Raw genomic sequence first — 25,528 nt, forward strand, 5'->3', positions numbered from 1 at the left:
TTAAACTCGCGTATATTGCTAGATGACTTTATACCCGATTTTATATTTATTTTAAGGGAGAGAGAGAGAGAGAGAGAAATAGAAGCTTAAACATAAGGAAATTGTTAATTAAAATGTTTATGTTTGCATGCAGAGTGTAAAATATGAAAATGAAGTATGTGGATCAATGTTAAAGAAAAAAAGGAAATGAAGAGCAAGTAGAGATTCCGTCTCTCTGTTCAAACGGCGGCATTAAGAAATATTCCAGGAAATATACAGGCCATTATGTTATTACCACACCATTTTTGCTGCAGTTTGTTTAATGAAGTATCAGGTGGATTAATGTTTTAAAAAAAAGGAAATGAAGAGCAAGTAGAGATTCCGTCTCTCTGTTCAAACGGCGGCAATAAGAAATATTCCAGGAAATATATAGGCCATTATGTTATTACCACACCATTATATTAAACAAACACACTATTTTTGCTGTTTGTTTAATGATATAGCATTCTAATAAAATTAAATGTATTGTATTCTATACTAATTAGTCGTCAGTATTCAGACAATTTAATCCCCTCTTGATCTCCGCCTTTTTAACAAACAATGGTTTTGCTTCAGAAATCCGATGGGTTTTCTTTTATTGATGCCTCTATTCCTAAATCATTGTCACATGATATGAAATAGGAATATAGCTGGTTAACTAGAGTGTTTTAAACTCCAGAAATAGAAATAGAAATAGAAATAGAAATAGAAATAGAAATAGAAATAGAAATAGAAATAGAAATAGAAATAGAAATAGAAATAGAAATAGAAATAGAAATAGAAATAGAAATAGAAATAGAAATAGAAATAGAAATAGAAATAGAAATAGAATAGAAATAGAAATAGAAATAGAATAGAAATAGAAATAGAAATAGAAATAGAAATAGAAATAGAAATAGAAATAGAATAGAAATAGAAATAGAAATAGAAATAGAAATAGAAATAGAAATAGAAATAGAAATAGAAATAGAAATAGAAATAGAAATAGAAATAGAAATAGAAATAGAAATAGAAATAGAAATAGAAATAGAAATAGAAATAGAAATAGAAATAGAAATAGAAATAGAAATAGAAATATAGGTGTCCGTCCACAAGTTAATTAAAAAAAAAACGTTATCTTATTTTTTTACCAATAATTTTAAGCCACTGACAGCCGCCATAAACAATACTGACACTTAAAAGGGTTCCTTCATACCAATGACTCACATTAAGAAAATAAACCTGTCGCTATTGTATTTCATCAACCAATCAGAACCTCCTAGTCAATCTTCGATTTGATTTCGGACAATAAAACAATTGCTTATAGAAAAACAGTTCACTGTTGGGCAGTACCTGAAATTTGCACCTCAAATGGCGGCTACACACATGAAACTCTTATTTCTGTTTTTAATTTGGAGTCCTTTTTTCAGCCAATCAGGTAAGTACGAGGAATTTTGATTGTTCTTATTTGGTAATATATACAAATACATTAAAATTATAAAGTTCACCAGGTATTGAGGTAAATGTTTATAAATTTGTCCTAATTACACTACAAGTTTAAATCTTTGACCTAAGTAAAAATTTAAATGTAGACTGTACCATTTAAATATAAAGGAACTCTTTTTTTCTTAATATCCGTTTTTCATTTTTGCACATAGCTCAAAAAAATTTTTTTTTGTCGCCCATGAAATAAAATAGTACAAAAATTCAAAGAGTTGCTGTTATAGAGATTTAAAAAAAAAAAAAAAAAAAAAATGAAATGAAAATTTTTTTTAACCGTTATCTTTCATCAAACTGTTCAAAAACCAACCCATTTTATCGGAAACGTTTGTTTAATGAGTTACAAGAATATGTCAAGTGATGCGGATAAGTGTGAACTGGTCACTTGATTGTTAAGTGGCAGGTCATGTTTTTATTAACTCCAGTCGTCTTATCTCACCTGGCAAAGTCAAGAGACAGATTAAACAAAAACAAAAAACAAACAAAAAAAAAAACAACAACAAACAAACAAAAAAAAAAAAAAAACAAAAAAAAAAAAAAAAACAAAAAAAAAAAAATCACGGGTACCATTACGGGTTGATATACAGCCTTTAATTAAAAGAACCAATCAACTAACCAATTACAAGTACAAACAAACTAGAAAACTGACGACAGGCTGTCCTGACTAGAACCAAGAAACAAACAAACAAACGCTTGAACAGTCAGGAGAGATAATATATTTTATTATATATATGTTTCCTTTCCTTTCCTTTCCTTTCCTTTCCTTTCCTTTCCTTTCCTTTCCTTTCCTTTCCTTTCCTTTCCTTTCCTTTCCTTTCCTTTCCTTTCCTTTCCTTTCCTTTCCTTTCTTTTACTTTCTTTCTTTTCTTCCGCTCTACTGTAACAGAGCATGACTAGCGCGAACAGTAACTTATCGACTTATTCCAGGCGTCAGCGCAAGCGCTAAATGCCATTCTCCTATGGATGCCATCATTGTCCTCGATGCATCTGGAAGCGTTGGCTTTGAAAACTGGCAGAAAACCGTTAACTTTTCATCTGATCTTGGACACAGCGTCATGGGCTTTCATCCGGGAAACAAAGTCGGGGTTGTAGAGTTCAGTCAAGTTGCTAATGAAGCAGTTGCTCTGACGGACAATAAAGATATATTTGATAATGGTATTAAAGTCCTAAGTGAAACTTACCAGGTAAAAAAATAATATTCTACGACTAAGGAATTACTTATTACCTTTTTAGCGACGAGAGACTCGAAATAATACCGATAATACCATAAAAATCGGAATTAATGAGGTTTTCAAATGAGTCATTTTCCCATTACTACCAAAATTTTTCCAAATTTTAATTTGTTACTAGTTCAAATTTCAAATCCAATTGCCCTTTTTTTTGGCAAAAAGCACTGTAATTAATGAATTAATATGAGAAAGCAAAAGCAATATATCTAAAATCAATACAGGCCGCATAATTTGACTTCTGTTTTTGTCCGTGCGCATTTTCCGGGCGTTTTCCTGTTCCTAATAGTTAAATTCTAAATTTATATCCAATTTTGTGGGGCGACCAATAATGACGTCTAGCATATCATCCTGACCGATTCATTTTTTGTAAAGCAACAGTAAACGCACATATGATTAGAAAGGTTTTTCAGATCGACTTTGTTGTCTACTCGTAGAACGGAATAACAAGAACAGAGTTGGCCTTGTCTAAAGCAGCAGACATGTTTAAACGAGAAAGTGTGCAAAAGGATCACAGATTGCTTGTAATTGTAACAGATGGCAAGACCACACCACTGGATGGAACACCAGGCATGTTTTGCTATTTAATGCCATGTTCTCTCACATTTTTAAATGACTTAAAAGTCACTATTCTAATATATTTTAGCCTAACTTAGCGTTTATCCACAAATCAATCCCACGGCCAGAGCACCAAGGTTCTTAAAATAACTAATAGACCAATAGACCGTTTTCGAGTTCCAAGTTACCGCTGTGACAGACTCATTTACTCAGGCTAAGCCTCATAACAGGTTCTAAATATTCACAAATACCAACGGTAAAGTAAAGAATGCAAAACTTCAACAATAAAAACACTTTGAAATTCCACGGACCTTTACTGGAAAACGTGAATATTCAACACAAAGTTTAGGCTAACCCTGAACAACAGGGAATTCGAAACTGGAGTATTGCATTTACAAATAGTAAGGTTTTTAAGGTTTTTTTTAATGTCTTGCATGCATCTTCACTTTAGATGGCTGTCCCGTCGTCTCTCTACACTTTAAGTAATCATCAATAACCAAACAATGCTAACGAATCACTAAATACTTAAGGAAACATTTGCAGTGACCAAATCAATTCACAAACTATAAAAGTGCCTTGATTATATAAATATATTAGGAAGAGCTCTATAGACATTTTTTCTTCCCAATTACTGTTTTTGTCCATGTTTTCTTGCAATAGGGATCGAACTTATTGCACAGCCGACCCTTGAACTGACGGAATTGGGAGTTCATGTTATTGCAGTCGGTGTCAGTGATAGCACAGGTTGGTTCCAAAAATCGTTTAAGCATTATACTGTACGTTGTGTGAGAGTTTTTATTTCCTCGGCCAGACCAGTGTAACACCTAAGGTCTCAAAATTATTGAGGAACTTCAAGTGCTGTCTTCGTTTTTTTTCCCGTTATTACATCTACAAATAATTAGACTTTGATGTGGTTCGGATGAAGTCTTTAAATGGCGATCACGTCTCTCCACACTTCATGAATACTAAAAACTCCTGTCACTACTAAACCACTGACGTAAACAACCCCGCTTTGCAGCAACCACCCTTACGGTCTAAACTTCACACTTACGATTGATCATAAACTACAAAGCAACCTCAAGTAATAAATCGTGAAAGCGCATTTATATTATATACATACACAGGGCCGTTGCCACCATGAGGCAAGCGAGGCAGTACGTTGCCTTGGTAAATTGTCACAAATGCCCCTCCATACTCTATAAATTCGCGTTTCCAAGGGTCTCGATTTGAACATTTTCGTTCAGTACTCCCCAATTCGCTGCTCTTTTGTCTAGGTAAACATTCTAATTGGTCTTCCTAAGGCCCTGATACATGATAGAACACTTTATAAATAGTCTAATATATTAGTTATATCAGATTTATTACAATTGTTGTTTCCTTTTTTTCCTGCCACAGGAATTGAAATTATTGCACAGCCTACCGCTGACCTGGCAAACCTAGGAGTAAATGTTGTGGCAGTCGGTGTTAGTGATAGCGTCAATCTAGAAGAACTGAACCTGATGGCTACTGACCCTGACTCTAGTAACGTATTGAAGATGAGCGATTATGACGAGCTTTTGAAACAAGTCAATAAAATCTCTGAAATTGCTTGCCCGACTGAAGGTATGCAGCTTCATATCTGTATTTTTGTTCGGGCCATTACTCTTATTATTTTCAGCGCCCTAGCAACTAAGCCCCGTTAGAAAGATTTCCCCGACGGCCATTTTGTCCTAGTGTGTTGTTACTAGTTTCCACGTTGTTGGATAAACCCTTCATTATGTTTATGTCGTGAGTTTTAAGACTTTTGCCCCACTAGCTGTTGATGATTATTCTCATATTATGATTTTTTTTTTAAAATAATGTTTTTGTTGCGTCCAAAAGGCGCTTTTTCTTTCCGTTGTTTAGTTTCTTTGTCTTAAGTATATTGTTCGCATAGTTTCGTGTTTTCGTGCAGTGTCTTAATGCATTCATATTAAGTTAAGTACTTGCGATTCGTTAGATTTGTGTTCAGTTGCAACTAGTATCGGTAGGAGCGAGAACCTACTTGGTTTAGAGAACGTTTCTTGGTTCTCTCGTACGTGTTTTTTCTACATGGCGTAAGACAAATGTATTTGTAAGTATTTTCGTTTTCTTTCGTTTGTAATTTGCTTATAGTTTTTAGTTCGCAGTATATCAGTAGTTTGTATGATTTATTTTGTTAGGAACTGGTGGCGTTTGTGAATTGTTACACTATGTTCGATTATGACTATTAAACGTCTTCAAATCTATAAATTGAGTTCTCGTTTCCTACAGTTTTGTTTGTTTTTCTTTTGTCGTGTCTGTCATGTTGTTTCGTTGAGTCTATTGATGTTGATTTTAATGTTTCATACTGATAAGAGAATGACATAATTTTATTGAAGCTCCGACGACCCCTACAATCACCCAACCTCAAACCCAGTCTACGACACCCAGACCAATTGTGACAAATGCAACAACAGCTACTCCTTCCACTTCTCCGGCACCCATAACGCCACCGCCCATCCCTATCACGACGCAACCCCCAACCACAGGTAAGACTGAGCCCACTAAACCAGAAATACTTTTCTTCTGTCCTTCTTACATTTGATTCACTTCATAAACATCGCAGACCTTCAAACATTTTATGACGGAATGTTGAGTCTAAGTAACCGTTTAAAAGGGACTTATATGATTATCTCACTTATGACTTGACTTATAAGTCACTTTTTTATGTTGATTCGTGGCAGCAAACTATTTAGTTAACATATGTTCTCATGCTGTCGACATTTGATTTTCATTTAGGGCCAACTACAGCTACTCCTCCTCGTGTTCCTGAAGGTACGTTTTTTTGATAATAAAACATACAACAACAATAAAAAATAAATGAAATAAAAAAAAGAGACAAAAAAGATTTGATCATGGCTTGGGCAAACAATTGGATGGTGTAAAGAGCTCGAGCTAAACCGAAGAGAATTACTCCTCCTCGTGTTCCTGAAGGTACGTTTTTTTGATAGTAAAACATACAACAACAATAAAAAAGGAAATACAAATAAAAAAAGAGACAAAAAAGTATTGATCATGGCTTGGTTAGGGCAAATAATTGCGTGGTGTAAAGAGCTCGAGTTAAACCGAAGAAAATTTCAAAAATTTAGAACTATATATAGCATCATTAAAAAAAAAAAAAAAAAAAAAAAAAAACCAACTCAAAACATTTCAAATCATATAATGAAAGAGCCAGTTTAATTGTGGACTTATACATATTATACAAAGCTAAATCCTCATCACACGAATAAGCTTTTCCCTTGCCGGGCTGGCATAGCGGTAAGTGTGTGTTCACTCCGAACTCGCTGTTGGATTGTTGTCACTTTTTCTCTTCGATCAAGAAACAAAGGTCACAGGTTTGTGAGCCACCGGCCAAAGTAGTCCCCTTGTAAAAAATTGTTTGTTGGTATAACTTTTATCATTGTCTTTATCTTCCTAGAAAAATGCGAGGCCCCTTTTCATAAGATTGGCTGCTTTCAGGATGACATGAAAGTCCCACGGCCTTTACCTGAGCTGTTATTCACAGACCGCGATCAAACATCGCCAGTTAGTTCAGGAATAGCTTTAGATTGGAACAACTGGAGCACATACCTGACTAAATTGGTTTGTCGATGCTCCAAGGCCGCTAGATCTAAGAGATATAATTTCTTTAGCATCCAGTATTACGGTAAGAAAGTACTTAGATGAATATATTAAATTCTACCCATCATATGTATATATTGAAAAAGTCAGTTTGTGAAATCATTTCAGTCATTAAAAGGTTTTAATGATGTCTAGGAAAACTATTATTTATACGTTTTCATCTATCGTTTTTGAACATACGTTCACCATGTGCTGATTTAGGGGTGGCTTCAAGTGCTGTGGCCTCTATTGTTTTAGTTTATTCATATTGGTTTGTCAAACGCCGAAGTCCCCATTATATGATTTTGAATTCACACCGCGTACGATGGAAGCAACGGAAAGTGGTTTAATATAATTAATTTGTACTAATAAGTTGTAGTTATCTGTCGTATGTTTATCTTGTTTGAAACACTTCCATTATTTAGCACTGTCCTCTTTTATATTCGTCCCTTACTTGTGGCTCTTATCTTTGACTCTTTCATCCTCTCCACCTTCCCCTCCCTTGCGCTGTTATGGTTCTTCCAACAAGAGCTTCGCTAGATCGGCTCCTATATATTCTAATATTCCGGTGACATGGTTGGGAGTACAATACTTTGAATTTTACATCTAGGTGAGTGTTGGTCAGGACCTGACGCTGGTGAAACGTACAAACGGAATGGGGTTTCTTCAAAATGCATAACCAAAGAAGGGCAGCCTTGTACTCCAGATAAACCTGATGTCTGTGCTGGAGAAGCGGAGACAAATTACGTCTATGGAATTGATATGCCTAGTAAGTTTTTTAGATGCTTTACTTCTGATTCCGTTGAAGTCAATAAGCCATTTATTCTTCGTTTGCAATAGACGTCATAGACGCCATGTTCGAAGAATTTGACAAAAGATTTTTCAATGGATTCTTTTGTTATATCTTCCAATATGGCGGACGTCCCTTTTGTTATTGTGCTCTCTTGGGATTGATTGCAAACCAAGAATAATATTATTTTGGATACGAGTCTAACATGGAAATACAAAAGAAATGCAACAAATTCCATTGAGGAAATTTTTAATTTCTTATGTATTGTTAGCCTCACATTCTAATTCACGATAATTTTGAGATTCATGTTGGCCTCGCATTCAAGATTTTTCTGCGAAGGCTTCATTGTTACCAGCTAAATGCACACAAATAATTGGAGCTTGCTATGATATCCAAGAGATTAACTCATGCATGCAGCTGACTTATATTACTTATTATATGTCATGAGCATTAAAAAGTTGCATTGAGATTATTTAGATTCATCCGGATATATAGTTGTCAAACACTTGCATTTTAATGATGAACAACGTTCTTGAGTTCCAATAAATAACTTTAACTATTAAATTTTAATAGATTCTAAATGACAAGGGTTAAATAGACCTATCCAGAATTCGCTTGGATGATACCACGAAACAGTGGTTGGAAGTCGACACTGATCTTGATTCTTTTTTCATCATGTTCAACTTCGATCAATTCAAACCATTGTTTCGTGGTTAGTCAAGCGAATTCGGGAAAGGTCTATTAATTTGTGAGCGGTTCTTTCCAGAGGAAGCAACCTGTGATATACCATATGAGAAGTTAGGATGCTACAAGGACAGCCAACAACAGCCACGTCCAATGAACGAGCTCATCCTTACTGACCGCGACCCAACAGATCCTGTCTACAGTGGTAAAACGATCGACTGGGGGAACTGGAACACTTATTTGATTGATTTGGTTTGTAGGTGTGCTAGGAAAGCCGCCGAAAAGAAATACAACTATTTTGGTATTCAGTATTTTGGTAAGGCAGTTTCTAGATTTAAGGATATAATTATCATTTCAGTGTGTTTCTTATTATCATACCATATGCCATTCCATTGAGAAGCGATACCTATATGGAAAGAGAAAAGAGTTAATTTTTTCTTGTATATATTCTTCGTAATCAAATAGATATATATGCCATATAAAGGTAATGCTGTAGAATTATTAATTGGTAAAATAAGATCTCTTAACCTGTATTAGTCTTCTAACATTTTCGTGATATATCAACTCTTATTTGGCTGCAAAACATAGAAATAAATTACACCATGGCGATCAAAAAGCATCGAATTATACCACGCATTAATAGCAAACACCTAATTGTGCTATGGTGCTTATAAGGTGAATGCTGGTCGGGAGCAGAGGCTGGTGATACATTTGGTAGAGATGGACTTGCAGATACGTGTGTTACCTATGGTTACAATGCATGCCCGGCAGACCCTAAAGCAAATACGGATCAATGCGCGGGAAAGCAGTTCACCAACTATGTCTATGGTATTAGAGCTGCAGGTAGAATGTTTTTGATTTTTCTTTAACTTAATTGATTTCAATTACGTAATCATCATTATTATATTCAGCGTCAATACCATAACCATCATTTTTTTCATCATCATCACCATCATCGTCACCACCATCAGTGCCAACATCATCATCACCGCCATCTTTATCAATAACAACATCACCACCAACTTGCTCACCGTCATCAGCAATAACACCACAACTATCGTCATCTTCATTATCACAAGATTTCCGGGTTACAATGATTGGAAACAGGACTCACCATTTGAAACTGCTTCTACAATACAATTTATTTTTCTTAACTTCCAGCTCCCACTTGCTCAGTGAAATACGAAAGGGTTGGCTGCTATAACGACAACCATTCAGACCCAAGACCTTTACCACAACTCATCCTAACTGATCGAGACCCGACCGATAAGGTTTACAGTAATGTTACCATTGACTGGGGCAACTGGGATTCGTACATTGATGATCTGATTTGTCGATGTGCAAGAGTGACTCAAAATAAGCGATTTACATACTTTGGAGTCCAAAACTATGGTAAGCTTTGAAATAATTTTGTCCCTTTTTAAGGAAAAATAAACATTTAAGCATTGAAACGTCGTTCGTTCCCTTTTGTGCATAAAGATAAAATAGACGTCAATTGAGTATGGGTTAAGTCTCCACAGTTAGTTTCTCCCTAACCCGACCCTCCCTAGTCCAAATTATAATTACGTTTGCCCGTAATGAATGTTCTACTTTGTAGGCGAATGCTGGTCTGGATCAGAAGCAGCAGAGACATACAACAAAGATGGGGACTCAGCTAACTGTATTACTGACGGATACGAAGCCTGTAAGGCTTCCTCGACGGAATGTGTAGGCAAAGAGAAAACCAACTTTGTTTACAAAGTACCCTTCAGTTAGAAACAAACTCAGTCAAAAAGAGACATTAAAGATATGAATAGCAAACGATTTGAATGATTTTAAATACACAAGTATCGAGGTGCATGTCCTTGCAATGTTGCAGCACCTTTGAGACTTTTGACCACGTATCTCGCCAGCCTAGTTTCGCGCCATGGCTTTTTAATACATTATCACATAAATGTAAAGTACATTTTCTGAAAGTTAAATAAACATAATTATTGTAAATGTATTCAGAATAATAATAATAATATATATCTTTTTTTCTCTCAAAAAGATCATATTTAAGAGTATCTTAACCGTATTTAAGATTATCCTTTTTCAAAACACCATATTTATGGGTATCCTTGATCATATTTAACGGTATCCTTTATTCACATGACCATATTTAAGAGTATCCTTTTTTCAGATGACCATATCTAAGAGTATCCTTTTTTCAGATGACCATACTTAAGAGTATCCTTTTTTCAGAAGACCATATTTAAGAGTATCCTTTTTTCGAATGACCATATTTAAGAGTATCCTTTTTTCAGATGACCGTATTTAAGAGTATCCTTTTTTCAGATGACCATATTTAGGAGTATCCTTTTTTCAGATGAATATATTTCAGATAACCATATTTTTTCAGATGGCCGTATTTAAGAGTATCTTTGACCATATTTAAGAGTATCCTTTTGCAAAGGTATCCTTTTTTGATCAAATGACCATATTTAAGAGGAATCTAGACCTTATTTAAGAGTATACTTTTTTTGAAGGCATCCTTTTTGATCAAGTGACCTTATTTAATAGTATCCTTTACCATATTTAAGAGTATACCTTTTTTAAAGCAAGGGCGGATCCAGGGGGAGGGTCGGGGGGGGGGGGAATGGGGGGGGGGGGGGGGGGGGTCGCGACCCCCCCTATCATTCCTGAGGTCAAATGTGGCTTCCTGTGGTAAAAATGCGACCGGGATTCCTTTGCCCACAACATTTTCCCCTGAGACCCCCCTTCAAGAAATCCCTGAATCCGCCCTTGTAAAGGTATCCTTATTTGATCAAATGACCATAGTTAAGGGTATTCTTGACCACATTTAATAGTATATTTTTTAAAGGTATCCTTTTTTCAAATGACCATATTTAAGGGTATCCTTGGCCATTTTCGGAAGTATCATCGGAATATTTGCTAGGCATGTATTAGGATTATTGTGGTTGATCATAGAGTAGATATCTCCTAACAAGTGACACGGCTCGTAAAAAAGATAAGGTGCCCCTTATACCACAATTTACTAATTTCTTGGTGTAAATGGAGTCACCGAGGCAAAACAAATATATATAGATAATTTAGTGTGAGTCAAGTATTCCAACGATTCCGATTGTATTTCCTATGGTATTGCTGACCACCTTGTTTAAGAATTGGAGAAATCTAAGGTTTGTCTGCAAAGTTAAGGACGATATAATTTTCTTCTCTTTTGCGGCTTGAGTTCATTTTGTATATGGATTTAATGGTAAGTCAAGTGTCGCCTTAATATATCTCGTTAATCTTCGCTCTTTATATTTTCACTCATGACTAAAGAAACACGTCAGCATAGTGCGCATGCATGCAGACTGAACTGAGCGATTCTAAGAAAAACACGTTACCCTTGTATGAGCATTTTTACCCAGCAATGAGCTATGAAATGATTTATTAAAAAAAGAGACTGGCGGATAAACGTTTAATATATTCTGTTATTGTGGAAAAACAAGTGAAAAACAACCTATTTCATGAACGTGTACAAAATTTGAGATAACTTTTTTTTAATTAGTGTATATTTGTAGTTCAACAGAAACTCGAATTAAGAAGCTAAATTACGGGTATATTTCAGCTTCTGAACTCTGTACACTTATGATAAAAAAGTCTAATTATTTCCACTAAATGAGTTTTGCTCGAATTATCAGGAGAATCCTATTATATTAAGGGATTAATGAAAGTCTATGAGATTATATTATATGATATTGATTCATAATTTTCCAATTAAACGTCAAATTCATTTTGTGTGGATTATTATCAGCCTTTATCACTTACTGTTTTAATGTAAAATGTATGATTTAATTGGCTGGTATTATAATCCTTCTAATCTACAGCCGAAACTCCTCAACCATTCATTGTCGACTCGAATTGAAAGCTCCCATACAGTTTACTTGTGAGACCAGAAAAGATATGTCTGTAACTGAATTTTACTTCGGGATTTTTGTAGCTTTGGTGCTGTTTTTCCAAGCAGTGGACTGTCGTACGTTTGCAAGAGGTAAGCCTTTCTATTTCATTACTGTTTTTTGGAGTTGCTTCTTGACAACTTTTCCAACTTTACTTTAAAACACATCAAAACTGTGCATGCTATCTAGAAGAAGAAGAAAACATTTCGAATCCAGAAAGACACCAAACACTCAGACTCTACCTACTTGTATTAGTAAGTCATGGAATCGAAACTCGCCCGATACCGCCCTTTAGTTGCCACCATATACTTCTAACTTCAGAGCCAATTCTTAAGCTCTTGCATTTTGTAAATCAAAATGTGCATTATAAATTCAGCCGCGCGTTGTAATGTTTACATTATCATTCACAAACAAAAGAATGTTGTTTTTTTTGGCGCAAAAAAAGTTATGCCTACGATCTTAAGAGGGGTTTGCATTAAGGGTCACCTATGAGTTGCAAAATAATTTTTTTTCAAATTTCTCAAAATTGGCATGAGTGAAGGCCTCCATGCACTGAATTCATCGCTATAAGTTTTAGTTCGATCAGAATTTTATTTCCGGCAAACGGCGCGAAAATGTGAAATTCGACGTCATTTCCGGTTTTCAAAGACCGTTTGTGTGCACTCCTAAAAGTGCTAAAAATCACTAGATTTCGTACATATTTTACCAAATAAATTTACCAGACTAAAAGTTGATATGATAGTGACTATTTAGAGCTATTTGTCTTTAAAGCAAGATACAAATTTAATATTTTATAGATTTTTCAATTATTTGTACGTTTTCACCAGGTTTTACGTGCATCATATTCAAAAATCTGTATCGCCACTGGTACATGGCCTAGCTCAAAGCTATTGCACTAGGAGTAAAGAGGGATACCCATGGCTTAGTTTTATAAAATAAAATTTTGGGGCAATTCATAAACAAAACTTGGAGAGCGCTGTATGTCAACCCCATTTTCAGCCATATTTGACATCAATTTACAAGGCGTTGTGTTTACAATCCACGAATAAGACCCCTGAAATCACGAAATCATGCCTCTATTCGCTTGCAATTCACAATAAACTTCCTAAAGCCACAGTACAATACTTTAATTACAATGTTCGAGCTGATACAATCAAGGAAAATCTCTTGGAAGAGGTTCGAAGCATTCATCATGACTGGATCTGAAACCAGTTGAATCGAGTCTGGCCCATCACTATACCGGATCACGCTATCGATGCCAAAAATGTCAAAATATCAAAAACTAAGCTAACCTTATGTATTAGAAGGAGCTTAAACGTGTTATAATATTATATTCTTGAAATATCTTACCTTAATTTCACTCATTATTAACACGGTGCCATATCTAAATGGACACTACCGCGACAGACTTTGAAAACAATGAAGAATGGTGACATAAACACAGGAACCCCAAACACCGCGTAATCACTCTTGTGTTCTACCAAAAAGAATGCGTTTTATTTTGTTAAGTCATCTAGTTGACAATGTTAATAAACTATTTAGTTTTTACGTGTTTCTATTTGTAAAAAATATTTGTTCAAAATTAAATTTTGTTTTTAAAAACATTCTAGCTGCGCAGTCATTCCAGAAGAAAGTGATTGTAAAGCGTAAATATCTTAAAACAAAGCAGTTATGAACTTCTATAAAAAGTTATTATTCAAAGCAAAATAAATTCACATTATTTATCAAAGTGGTTGTCATGTTTCATATAAAACATAATTCCAAAACCTTTGCCTGGACGAGAAGTCCGGGCTGTCTCTACGTTGTTGCTTCTCAGTCTACATAGTTAATGGTCCTTGATTAAGACGCAGGTGAGAAAGGCATACTATAATTCTTGTTTTTGTCGGTCTACTTTCTTTGTATGCAATAGTAGAAATCACCAAGCATTTAGATTTACAACAGAGGTTCTTTTAAAGAAGTATCATTCGATAAGATTGGACAGATCCTAAAGATTGAGCATCCTTTGAGGAAATTAGGTAAGTGACAAGTCTTGACTAACGTTAACTTGTATTGAGATGCACATGCTAAAACAGAATAAAAAATTAAGCCCTGACATATATTTTCAGGGGTATCGTCGAAATTTTGTGGCGAGCATCCGCATCCCCAACAACACATTTGTCTCTCTTTCTTTCCTGAACTCAAAGATTTCCAACATGTAAGGTAAGCTGTAAAGTCTTGCTACGGTTGTTACGACATATAAGGGACAGGTCAAAAATTAGAGGGGGGGAGGGGGGGGAGGGGGAGGGCTGGTGCAAAGGGGGGCAGGGTCATTATTCAAGTCAGAACCCATTCAAAATAATTAAAACTAGATTAACGGATATAGAAATTCAAGTCTGGCAAGGGGAACTCTTTAACGATGAAAAAACTAGAAGAGGCCCACCAGGCCAAAAAAATAAATTAAGGACATTTCGTCTGGTAAAAACAGATTACTCGTTTGAAAATTATTTAATCAAAGTTAAGAATTTTGAACACAGAAAATCATTAACCATATTGAGAATTAGTAATCACGACCTTGAAATCGAAAATTGAAGGCATTCAAGGGAATACTTAAAAAACCAGAAGAAAGGAGATGCTTCCATTGCCCAGATAGTGTAGAAGATGAGAGGCACTTCCTTCTTCACTGTACATTATATTCAAATCTAAGGGAAGAACTCTTCAAAGACATAAATAACATAAACAATGATTCTCTTTTGTTAAATGAGAACGAGTTGTTTCTGTTATTTATAAGTCCGCCCAAAATGTTAGCAGTTGCAGTAGCAAAATATGTCCACAACTGCTTTATAAAAAGATCACATACAATACAGAATTCATATAGTATGTGGTCTTCTTACCCAGACTAGGCAATAAATAGTAATCGTACTAAATAGGTTAAATAGGTGAATATATTATACATAAGAAAAACTACTATAAATCAACAATTATAGCCTTCATACGTTAATGTTTATTCGGGTAAAATGTCCATGCATTTTCTAATACTCGATACCGAATAAAAAAGTCTGTCTGTCTGTCTGTCTTATTTTTCATGCAGGCTAAAAGGGAGGGCCTGCAGAAAGAATTGTGCAAGTATTTAAGGGAGGGCCAAATTGTTTTATATATAAGGAAAGGGAGGGCCACTAAAATATACAGGCCAAAAACAGGCCAAAAACTCTTTCTGAACTGAGAAATATATTGGTGTATTTCTCTAGATATTATCAAGAACAGTCGGATGGCTTCGTGTGGTTTATTTGCTCATGTTGGTGGAATATGCGGCGGACCTCTAGATAACCCCGCTAATGTAGAATGTGTTTCGCTTCGAAAATGTGAGAAAGCCATACACGTACGGCTGAAAGGCAAACCCGCAGCGTTTATACAGGATCCAATTTAGGTGGATTTGAATAAAACGCATACCTATCCACACACCCTTATAGGCCAAGCTCAAGTAACCTGTTAAGAAAATTTTAAAAATGTTTGAAGTGAAAAACGTGTTCTGCTATTTGTGCAGGACTGTTTGGTACATACCACGAATACCTGGACATCACAGTCTGCCCTCGGCACAGAGATGCATATGGGATTCGTTGGCGCTGCAACAGACGAAACTGTACCATTCCAGTCACTTGGGCAGCTCACAAGAAAGGTTGCAAGGGAGACAGAGGGCTGTCATCCAGCCAGTCAAGACGGTTTTATGAAATTACTGGTCAACTTGTGCCTGTTGGCTCACGTACGTATGTGATGTGATTATGCAAAAAGCTATGAATATGAAAAAAGGTATTTACACTAAAAGGAAGTATGGAATTTCTATATCACTCGCGGAGACAGGGAGGGGGGGGGGCCCCGGGGGGAGGGGATGTGTCTCCCAAAAGTTTGCTTTCGGCACAGATTTGGCGGGAAAATAGAAAAAAATGCCCTCTATAATCGAGAGCTCGCTACGCCCCTAATATATTATGCTTTTTTGTATATTTAGTAAAATATCAATTTATTTTTATAGCTATCTGCAGGCGCTGCAGAGAAAAAATTGACAAAGCTGAGCAGCCTTCTCAAACAACTGCTGAGATACCAACTACAGAAAACCCATTTCAAGTATCAGCCGAGATTCCTTCTCTCCCCTCTGCCGAGAGTCTTTCTGAGTCAAAGACTAACAATATCTTCAGCTCTGACTATAACAAGGTTAGCAGCACATATTTTAATAGACAGTTGAATTTCGCGTTATCCATACTTATTTTACACCTTTTCCTCTCTCATGTAGGAAACTGACAAAGAAAGTAGCGACACTGGCGACTCGTTGACAGAAGCATTTAGCCAACTTGAAATCGATAATGATCAAAGCCGGGATCCGAGTGTGGTTGTCACCGAAATAGAAGGTGGATTGAGCTCAGAATCGTCTGAAGAACAATTGTCCGATGAAACATCAAATCAAGCTTTAGTGCGCCGAAAGAAGCTCAACGAGTTCTTGATCACCAGTGGTATGCAGGACACGCTTGTTGGTCCGCCTAAAAAAGCTTGGGAGGCCATGAGTAGCCGAACGCAAAAAACGCATGTTTTCAAGGCTACAAATGTAATCGTGGCAGCCCTAGATGTAATTACACCAGGAGATGCAGGTAGCCTTTGGAGGGCTGTTCAAGAATCCAGGAAAGTCGATCAAGTTCTTGGAGTTAAGCCCCATGCAGAAGAAAAGTACGTTTCAGCTTTAGCAGAGACATACCAGTACGCAATGAGCTGGGAAACAAAACGACAAGTTCTGTCAATCATGGCAGATTTACTGTCGCTTAATGACATCCGTCAATATATACCCAGACTGACAGAATATCGCTGGAAGATGGTTCGTGTTCACAACTTACAATACGGACGAGGCGTCCCTGTGTCAACCAACCGTGTTCATCGAATTCGCGTTGATGAAGGGCAGCTACACAGTTTCCTATCCTTTATCACTAGCCCCCATATTGTGCAAGACCTGCCATTTGGGCAGAGATATTTAAAACTATCCAATGGGGAAGTTCTGGAGACACCACATCTCGGATATGCGCACAGTATATTCAGTACTGTGAAGAGACGGCCTTCAAGCCATTCAGTGAAGCGACAATGAGGCGCGTTTTATCGGCATGTGCGGCGACAGAAAGAAAGTCGTTACAGGGTCTAGATTATTACCACGCAGATGGTGCTAAAGCGTTCGATGACCTGAGCAAGATTGTGACGCAGGTAGAACCGGCCCGTGGGCGTGAATGGGCAGCAAACTGTGAGAGAGCTCTACGGGAAGGCAAACAGTATATCAAGTCAGACTTCAAGGTATACGTAACTTATGTTAATCCACGTTTTGTAAAAATAATAGAAATATCTAATAGTTCCCATTTGTTGGTAAATGTTTGACAAACAGCTAACTCAGAATGATCTCTTCTTTAGGTTCATATAACAGATGCAAATCAAGTACCTGACCACTGCCTGGCGTACGCCCTAAGTAGTCCGAAGAAAGATCCGAAGAAAGATCCGAAGAAAGATCCCAAAAAAGATCCTTTTGCCAAAGCATGCCAGCACCAGCATGAGTTGTCTTGCTCATCGTGCGAAGAGTTAAAGACGGTTCTTAATGAAATCAAGAACGTTGTAGCTCAGAGTGAGAGTATACTCCCATCCGTTGATAATTGGGATGACATCACTTTCAGATGCAACCAAGCCATGGAAGCTATATTCGCCTGGAAATCTCATGAGGTACGATTTGTAAAGCAAGACAAACCTCGGCATTCAATCATGAACGAGCTAACCCCCCAAGAAGTTATGGTCACAGAGGATTGGGCCATGAAATTCCTCCCACAGAAGTACAGGGAAACTCAGTCCGACTGGTTCGGGAAGCGAGGGATTTCATGGCACGTATCCGTTGCCAGTCGCAAGACCTCCTCCGGAGACCTACAACAGCAAGCTTTCGTCCATGTAGCAAAGAACTGCACTCAGGACACGGACTCTGTAATAGCTATCATGGAGCACACACTGCGCACTATCAAAACCGAAAACCCCGAAATTGCTACAGCATATTTTTGCCATGACAACGCCGGTTGCTATCATAGCGTCCCTTTGCTAATAGCATGTCAAATTATGGAAGAGGCAACCGGCATTAAGGTAATTTCATTTTTATCCCTATATTGATTGTAAGATGCATTTATGGAAGCAGCGCTATAGAAGTAATACTTGATTATCATAATCGTGATTATTATGATTTTCATCATTCTTGGGAACCCAGAGGTAAATGCTGTCGCGCGTTTCTCGCTCCCAACGAAACGAGCGACAGAGTTTTACCCCTGGGATCCTGAGGATTGATGAATGGATGGTTGGATGGATGGAGATGATGAGGATGATGATGATGATAATGATGATGATGATGCTGATAATGATGATCGTTATCAATAATATAAAATTATTCAAAGAAATTCTAAGAATGAGTTTCATACATAATCAGTCATACATAGGTATGGCCGATCAATTTCGAGATTTAGAAACACTTAGTTCTGATCATTTCGTGTTTTACTTTTTTGTAGTTCTATGAGTTTATAGGAAGCTTTGATATTTTCAGGTCGCTCGAGTCGACTTCAGTGAGCCTCAAGGAGGCAAAGGGTCATGGGACCGGAAAGCAGCGAATATAAAAGCACACATCAGACGATATATAAATGAGGGCAATGATGTCCAGACCCCTGAAGACCTATGTAACGCAATAAGATCGGGTGATGGTGTGTGAGGAGTTCGCGTTGCGTTAGTAGATGCAAGTTCTGTGACTACTGTCAACACTGGTAAACTAGAGGGAATCAGCACGCTGAATAATTTCAGTTATAGCGAGGATGGGCTGACTTGCTGGAAAGCACACGGCATAGGCGAAGGAAAGACTGAAAAGTGGTCTAAACTTCAAGGTATGATTCAAGAGCGTTTGATATACTGTTTAAAAAACTCATTAATAATTCATGAGGAAAACACAATAGAAATCATGACCATGAAGGAGGTTTTATATCTGATATAGATTCGTCTTCATTTGCATAAACTTTAACTTGGATTTTCTCTATCAAACTTGGTTCATTTCGTAAAGAATTCGGTACAGTATGAGAACATACATCAGGAGTTTTTTAAGCCGTTTAATAAACTCGCAGATCGTGTTTTATCGGGTCTATGACGATAGACGCCTATGAACGTACCCTACAAACTGTTCTGGAGGAATGTCAACTAAAGCATCCTATAGTTTATGACTCAATCGACTTGTGCCAGTTGCACGCCGATGTAAAATTAAGGAAGTTAAGTCTACCTCTATTGCAAACCATATGTTATAACTTAGAAATAGATATATCAGATATAATTGTTAGACTTAAGGCTCCCTACATAGAGCGCATTAGTAAGGTAGTAGCGTCGTGTAGTTGGGTATCAGGAGCTGGTAGCTCAGGACCATAACTTAGTTTGTCATTCTTCCACTTCGATATCTTTAAGCATTCTAAGACGCTAACATGTTTCATGTTTGTATAACACAAAAACATCCTTTTTTTATCTAGCGTAAAATAATTAGTGCTCGTGGGTTGTGGTTGCCACACCACATAATTATACCACATAAGTATATTAAAAGTGTCCATTTATCAGGCTACTTCATTGTTTTCAAATTCTGTCGCGGTAGTGAATTTATTTTGCTTTGAATAATAACTTTTTATAGAAGTTCATAACTGCTTTGTTTTAAGATATTTACGCTTTACAATCACTTTCTTCTGGAATGACTGCGCAGCTAGAATGTTTTTAAAAACAAAATTTAATTTTGAACAAATATTTTTTTACAAATAGAAACACGTAAAAACTAAATAGTTTATTAACATTGTCAACTAGATGACTTAACAAAATAAAACGCATTCTTTTTGGTAGAACACAAGAGTGATTACGCGGTGTTTGGGGTTCCTGTGTTTATGTCACGCATTCTTCATTGTTTTCAAAGTCTGTCGCGGTAGTGTCCATTTAGATATGGCACCGTGTTAATAATGAGTGAAATTAAGGTAAGATATTTCAAGAATATAATATTATAACACGTTTAAGCTCCTTCTAATACATAAGGTTAGCTTAGTTTTTGATATTTTGACATTTTTGGCATCGATAGCGTGATCCGGCCAGACTCGATTCAACTGGTTTCAGATCCAGTCATGATGAATGCTTCGAACCTCTTCCAAGAGATTTTCCTTGATTGTATCAGCTCGAACATTGTAATTAAAGTATTGTACTGTGGCTTTAGGAAGTTTATTGTGAATTGCAAGCGAATAGAGGCATGATTTCGTGATTTCAGGGGTCTTATTCGTGGATTGTAAACACAACGCCTTGTAAATTGATGTCAAATATGGCTGAAAATGGGGTTGACATACAGCGCTCTCCAAGTTTTGTTTATGAATTGCCCCAAAATTTTATTTTATAAAACTAAGCCATGGGTATCCCTCTTTACTCCTAGTGCAATAGCTTTGAGCTAGGCCATGTACCAGTGGCGATACAGATTTTTGAATATGATGCACGTAAAACCTGGTGAAAACGTACAAATAATTGAAAAATCTATAAAATATTAAATTTGTATCTTGCTTTAAAGACAAATAGCTCTAAATAGTCACTATCATATCAACTTTTAGTCTGGTAAATTTATTTGGTAAAATATGTACGAAATCTAGTGATTTTTAGCACTTTTAGGAGTGCACACAAACGGTCTTTGAAAACCGGAAATGACGTCGAATTTCACATTTTCGCGCCGTTTGCCGGAAATAAAATTCTGATCGAACTAAAACTTATAGCGATGAATTCAGTGCATGGAGGCCTTCACTCATGCCAATTTTGAGAAATTTGAAAAAAAATTATTTTGCAACTCATAGGTGACCCTTAATGCAAACCCCTCTTAATTATCTATGTTTGTGAAATTCTATGTTATTCTAGTTTCGTCTGGCTTTGCTACTTTCTACGAGTGTGCTTGGTACTGGAATTTGAGCAAAGAACTTATTATTCCTGCTCTTTGTGCGTGATCTTCATCCTCTCCACATGAGCGACTTTTAATCACTGGAAAATCCATTTGGTCTTGCATCAAATAGACCTCATTAGCATTTGCAGAGCAAAGTCACAAAAGATTATTTATTTTGCCGCCAAAGACACGGCGACCATATTTGTTTAGTGTATATCAAACTTAAGAAATCATTTAGTGAAATATTTTCCCCCCACAAATTCAACAAATATAGTGACTGAAAGCAAGTAATATGAAAGCTTATCATGAGCTTCGCTGAACGCCATGCCCAAGCGTTAGCTTTTTGTTGTAGACATAAGCCAAATTAAAGTCAAAATATTATCATTTGACGCTAAAAAATCATGCATGCTTAATATGAACCCCCGTTTTGCATTAACTTTCGTTCAGCCACTTGTCATTCGCAAATATAACAGAGCGTGCTGTGACGGGTGCTTAAATAAGGGGCATCAATTGTTAATAATGAATTTACGTTTTATTTTATTTTCTTAACGAAGTTGTTAAACACTAACCAGTTAAGAACCAAAGCAAATAGCAAAATAAAATAAAAAAGTTATACAGACTTTTAGTTTCCTGATTTTTTCCCTTGTATTTTTTCCAGATGCGGTTGATTTAAGTGACATCGTGAAAATCGGGTGCTTCAAAGACATACACAATAGCGTCCGTCCATTACCTGAACTTTTGATTACCGACCGTGATCCATCAGATGAAGTTTACAGCGGAAAGTCCATTAACTGGGAAAATTGGAATTCCTATTTAAAGGATCTTGTGGCTCGATGCGCCGAGGCTTCCAAGAGTAAAGGATATAAGACATTCGGTATTCAATATTATGGTAAATATGACCAAACATTTTGTTTCTGTTAAATTCCTCCGCTTAAAAGGATTAATATGTACAATTCAAGACCTAAGCTGGTCGTGTAAAACTAAGTCTAGAGTAACCTCAAATATCTTAAATTACCAACGGCACGTCAATTATTTATTTCAACTTAGCAACCACCTTGGAATTCTGCAAAGTTGCACTGGACGAAATCCATTGGCGAAGGATAACCCGCCTTATCTTAAATTTCACATTTTTCAGAAAATATTGCGTTTTAGGGGATTAATTTTATAATGCACCAAAGCAGATATAAGGAGTATCTGAACAATTGATTGATCGAATTATGTTTATGGTTCTTGACCAGCTAATTCATTCCTCTCCCATCCCCCCAAACTCATCCCCTCCCTTCTACCCCACGGTCTATACAAAAAAATATGCATAGTGCTGATTGCTATTTTGCAATACGATATGTTTTTAATAGACCGTTCTCTAAAGGTTGCGTGCGCATCCAACTTGACGGGCCACAATACTGAAAAGCGCAAATTCAGTAAAATTGAGAAGACAGTTTTATAATTAAAGAGAAGAACAATCGATGTTATGAATTCTTATTGAAAAAATGCCATAACCGAACAATGCATGATAACACTCGTGTTCTGGTATATTGGCCCGTCAAGGTTCTTAAATTTGGATGCGCACGCCACCTTGAGAAAACGGTCTATTTGAGCCTTCCGCAGGGTACCCCATATATTCTCCGTTGGGATCCCTGTGTTAAACCTTATAGGGGAGATGCCTGCGGAGGTAGGAGGCTAAGGTGTGCCATTCTTTATTTGCATGTGGTTTCATTATGCCAGATTAGAATTTACTTTTCTCTTGACTTTGCAGGAGAGTGTTGGTCAGGAGGTGATGGATACACATTCGCTAATGAGGGCTTGACGAGTACCTGCATAGATGAATCGGGTGAAGAATGCAACAACGAACAGGCTGAAGTGTGCGCTGGAAAAGCCAATACTAATTATGTTTATATCATCAAGTCCTAAACCAAGTACTTGCATTAGGAAATATCATATGGCTTATGAATGCAAGTTCATAAAACTATGAATGGAAGAGCTTTCAAGGAGTTCAGAATTCTGGAAAACGATTATTTGAAATTAAAGATGTAATGTATTTTACTTCAAGCAATTTTTTTCGGAAAAAAATGGATTTGAAAATACGGTTTTATTTAGTTTTTGTTTTAATCTTTTCTCTTCGCGACTGTTCTTGTTTTTTAAATAAATTGAGCGTTTTCTTAATAATTATTATTTATTCTATTTTTAGTTTATTCTATCTGAAACAATATACTAACTACATGCAGAGATTAAATTGCTGTATATTTACTTTTTATTTCAAATTAACGAGACCCGCAATGCGCTTCGGTCTTGGAATGCACTATTCAGTATGCAGTATTCAGTATTCAACCTTTTTTGAAATAACTGTATAAATTGTTTTTTTTTCGAATACTCTGCTCCCAGAAGGCATTTCAAACCAGGAAAATGCACTCGATTTTTCGGATCGATATTGCTTACTTAAAATGTAATTCTGAATATAAGCAAAAAGGAATTAGGTAGTTACTATTTAAAAAGATATTGCTAAATTGATGATAACAGTGCTTGACAAACATATATATATATATACATATATATATTTCAATATGACTGGGTTCGAACCCACCAACAGAAAAGAAGAAGAAGAAAAAAAAAAAAAAAAAAAAAAAAGAAAAAAAGAAAAGAAAAGAAAAAAAACCATTCCACTTTGCCATACCCCCGAGACATCCGCAGAGCTGAGGCGGCGTATGGACTTCGGACCTGACGGCGATTAAATCCTTCTGCCCTTGGGTGTACGAATTACGCAAGAAAATGTTCTAGCCGAAGCATCAGGGGAGAGACCAGCCGGCCCCCAGACCATATCGGCTAATCCCTTGCATCTCTGCCACGCACGGAATCGGATGATAAATTGATGTTAAAAAGTCTAGTCTATCTGGTGCATTGTTTTCACGGCTATTGTTATGCTGATTCACCTGAAACCGTGGCCCAGTGGAAAAAACGTGCAACTCAATGATGCATAGTCAAGCCGGTTGAGCGAAGTTTGTACCTGGATGGGTGACCAGAAACTTATGCCTAATAATAAAAATGATGTTTTTTTTCGTCTTAAATCTTAAGAACCTCGAAGAGAGTCGTTGTTGAAGGTTTTTTTTAACTTAGTCCCAATTGGTAAACGGTTTAACAAGCAACTAGTTTCTTATTTGCAACAACTTGTTTCTTTTTTTTCCCAGGCAACTCGTCTAATATCCACCAACTATTTTCTTATTGGTAGCAGCTCGTCTAACTTCCTGTGATATTTATTTAACAACTTGATTTTTTTCCCTTATTTGTAACAGCAATCTTCTTTTTTAACACCTTCGACAATTATTTACATGTCTCTATCATTGCAATCTCACCGTTCGTTTTGCTATACGATGCAAAGGCACGTGTACCTTTCAAGATGGCGCAGGGAACTGTGAAAGGGACTATTGCTATCTATCTTATTCATGCACTTCTCATAAAAACCTCAAACAAAGAAATGATACGCTAGGGAATTACACTTGGGCTAAAATTAAAAAGAAAAATGCAAGAAAACGGGAACATTTTATATCATTTAAAGGGAAAAGGAAAGAAAATATAAGGTTAAAAGTATATTTAAGAATCAATAAAACAAAATTGTATTCGAACCAGATTAGAGCCAGCATAAAGCTAACTTTCGACTCTTCTTAAGAATCTCTTCAATATTTTATCATTTTACCTTAAAAAAGGGCAGGACCTAAATAGAACAACCTGTTATATCAATAACCTTTGACTTGAAATACACCTGCATAACATAATTGTATAACAGCTTGACCTCTGAACGTTATTGACCCAGACGAAATAAACAATGTATTTATTGCCGATTAAAATCAAAAATGCTGTTTCTTACGTCGAAATAGTGTGCTTCATTTTAAAACCACTCACAAGAATACAACGAAATACCTTTATTCCTAAGATTAGGAAGAGCAATCGCAACTTTTGAGGTTGGTTTTAGATCATGAATAATTCATTTTGCAATTGACAACAAGGCGTGTAAAACTCGATTTGTTTAGACTAAAAACACGCCCTTTTTAGTATGTATACCGCATTTGTCGTTTAGAAATGGCAATTGGGTATTGCTACAAAAATATTTCCGAATTATTGTATATATAGCCTGTTAAATTTCTAGTTTTTTGCTTTTTTAATCCGTTTGTTCGTTTTCATTTTTAATATGACGTAATGTGGATGCTATTTATTGACCTTGACGGTAAGCCACTTTCTCCTGCGAACCGGTTTATTTTTAACGCAATATTGA

The 25,528-nt window shown here is 36.3% G+C and overlaps 1 protein-coding gene across 1 annotated transcript; it reads left to right on the top strand.

Moving 5' to 3' along the window:
• Positions 1–1,341: 1,341 nt before the first annotated feature.
• LOC116307825 (uncharacterized) lies at positions 1,342–10,378 on the top strand. The gene is made up of 12 exons (XM_031718143.2): positions 1,342–1,435; positions 2,425–2,681; positions 3,161–3,293; positions 4,677–4,883; positions 5,660–5,809; positions 6,060–6,095; positions 6,739–6,966; positions 7,531–7,689; positions 8,477–8,710; positions 9,070–9,237; positions 9,556–9,786; positions 9,992–10,378. Exons 1-12 carry the CDS (start codon positions 1,369–1,371, stop codon positions 10,147–10,149), a joined length of 2,028 nt encoding a protein of 675 aa, XP_031574003.1. The 5' UTR covers positions 1,342–1,368; the 3' UTR covers positions 10,150–10,378.
• The last annotated feature ends 15,150 nt before the right edge of the window (positions 10,379–25,528 follow it).

The sequence above is a fragment of the Actinia tenebrosa genome, unplaced genomic scaffold (genome assembly GCF_029948245.1).
Source record: "Actinia tenebrosa isolate PJP-AT-01 unplaced genomic scaffold, QUT_ActTen_1.0 PGA_scaffold0__85_contigs__length_37466705, whole genome shotgun sequence".
Taxonomy (NCBI): Eukaryota; Metazoa; Cnidaria; class Anthozoa; order Actiniaria; family Actiniidae; genus Actinia; species Actinia tenebrosa.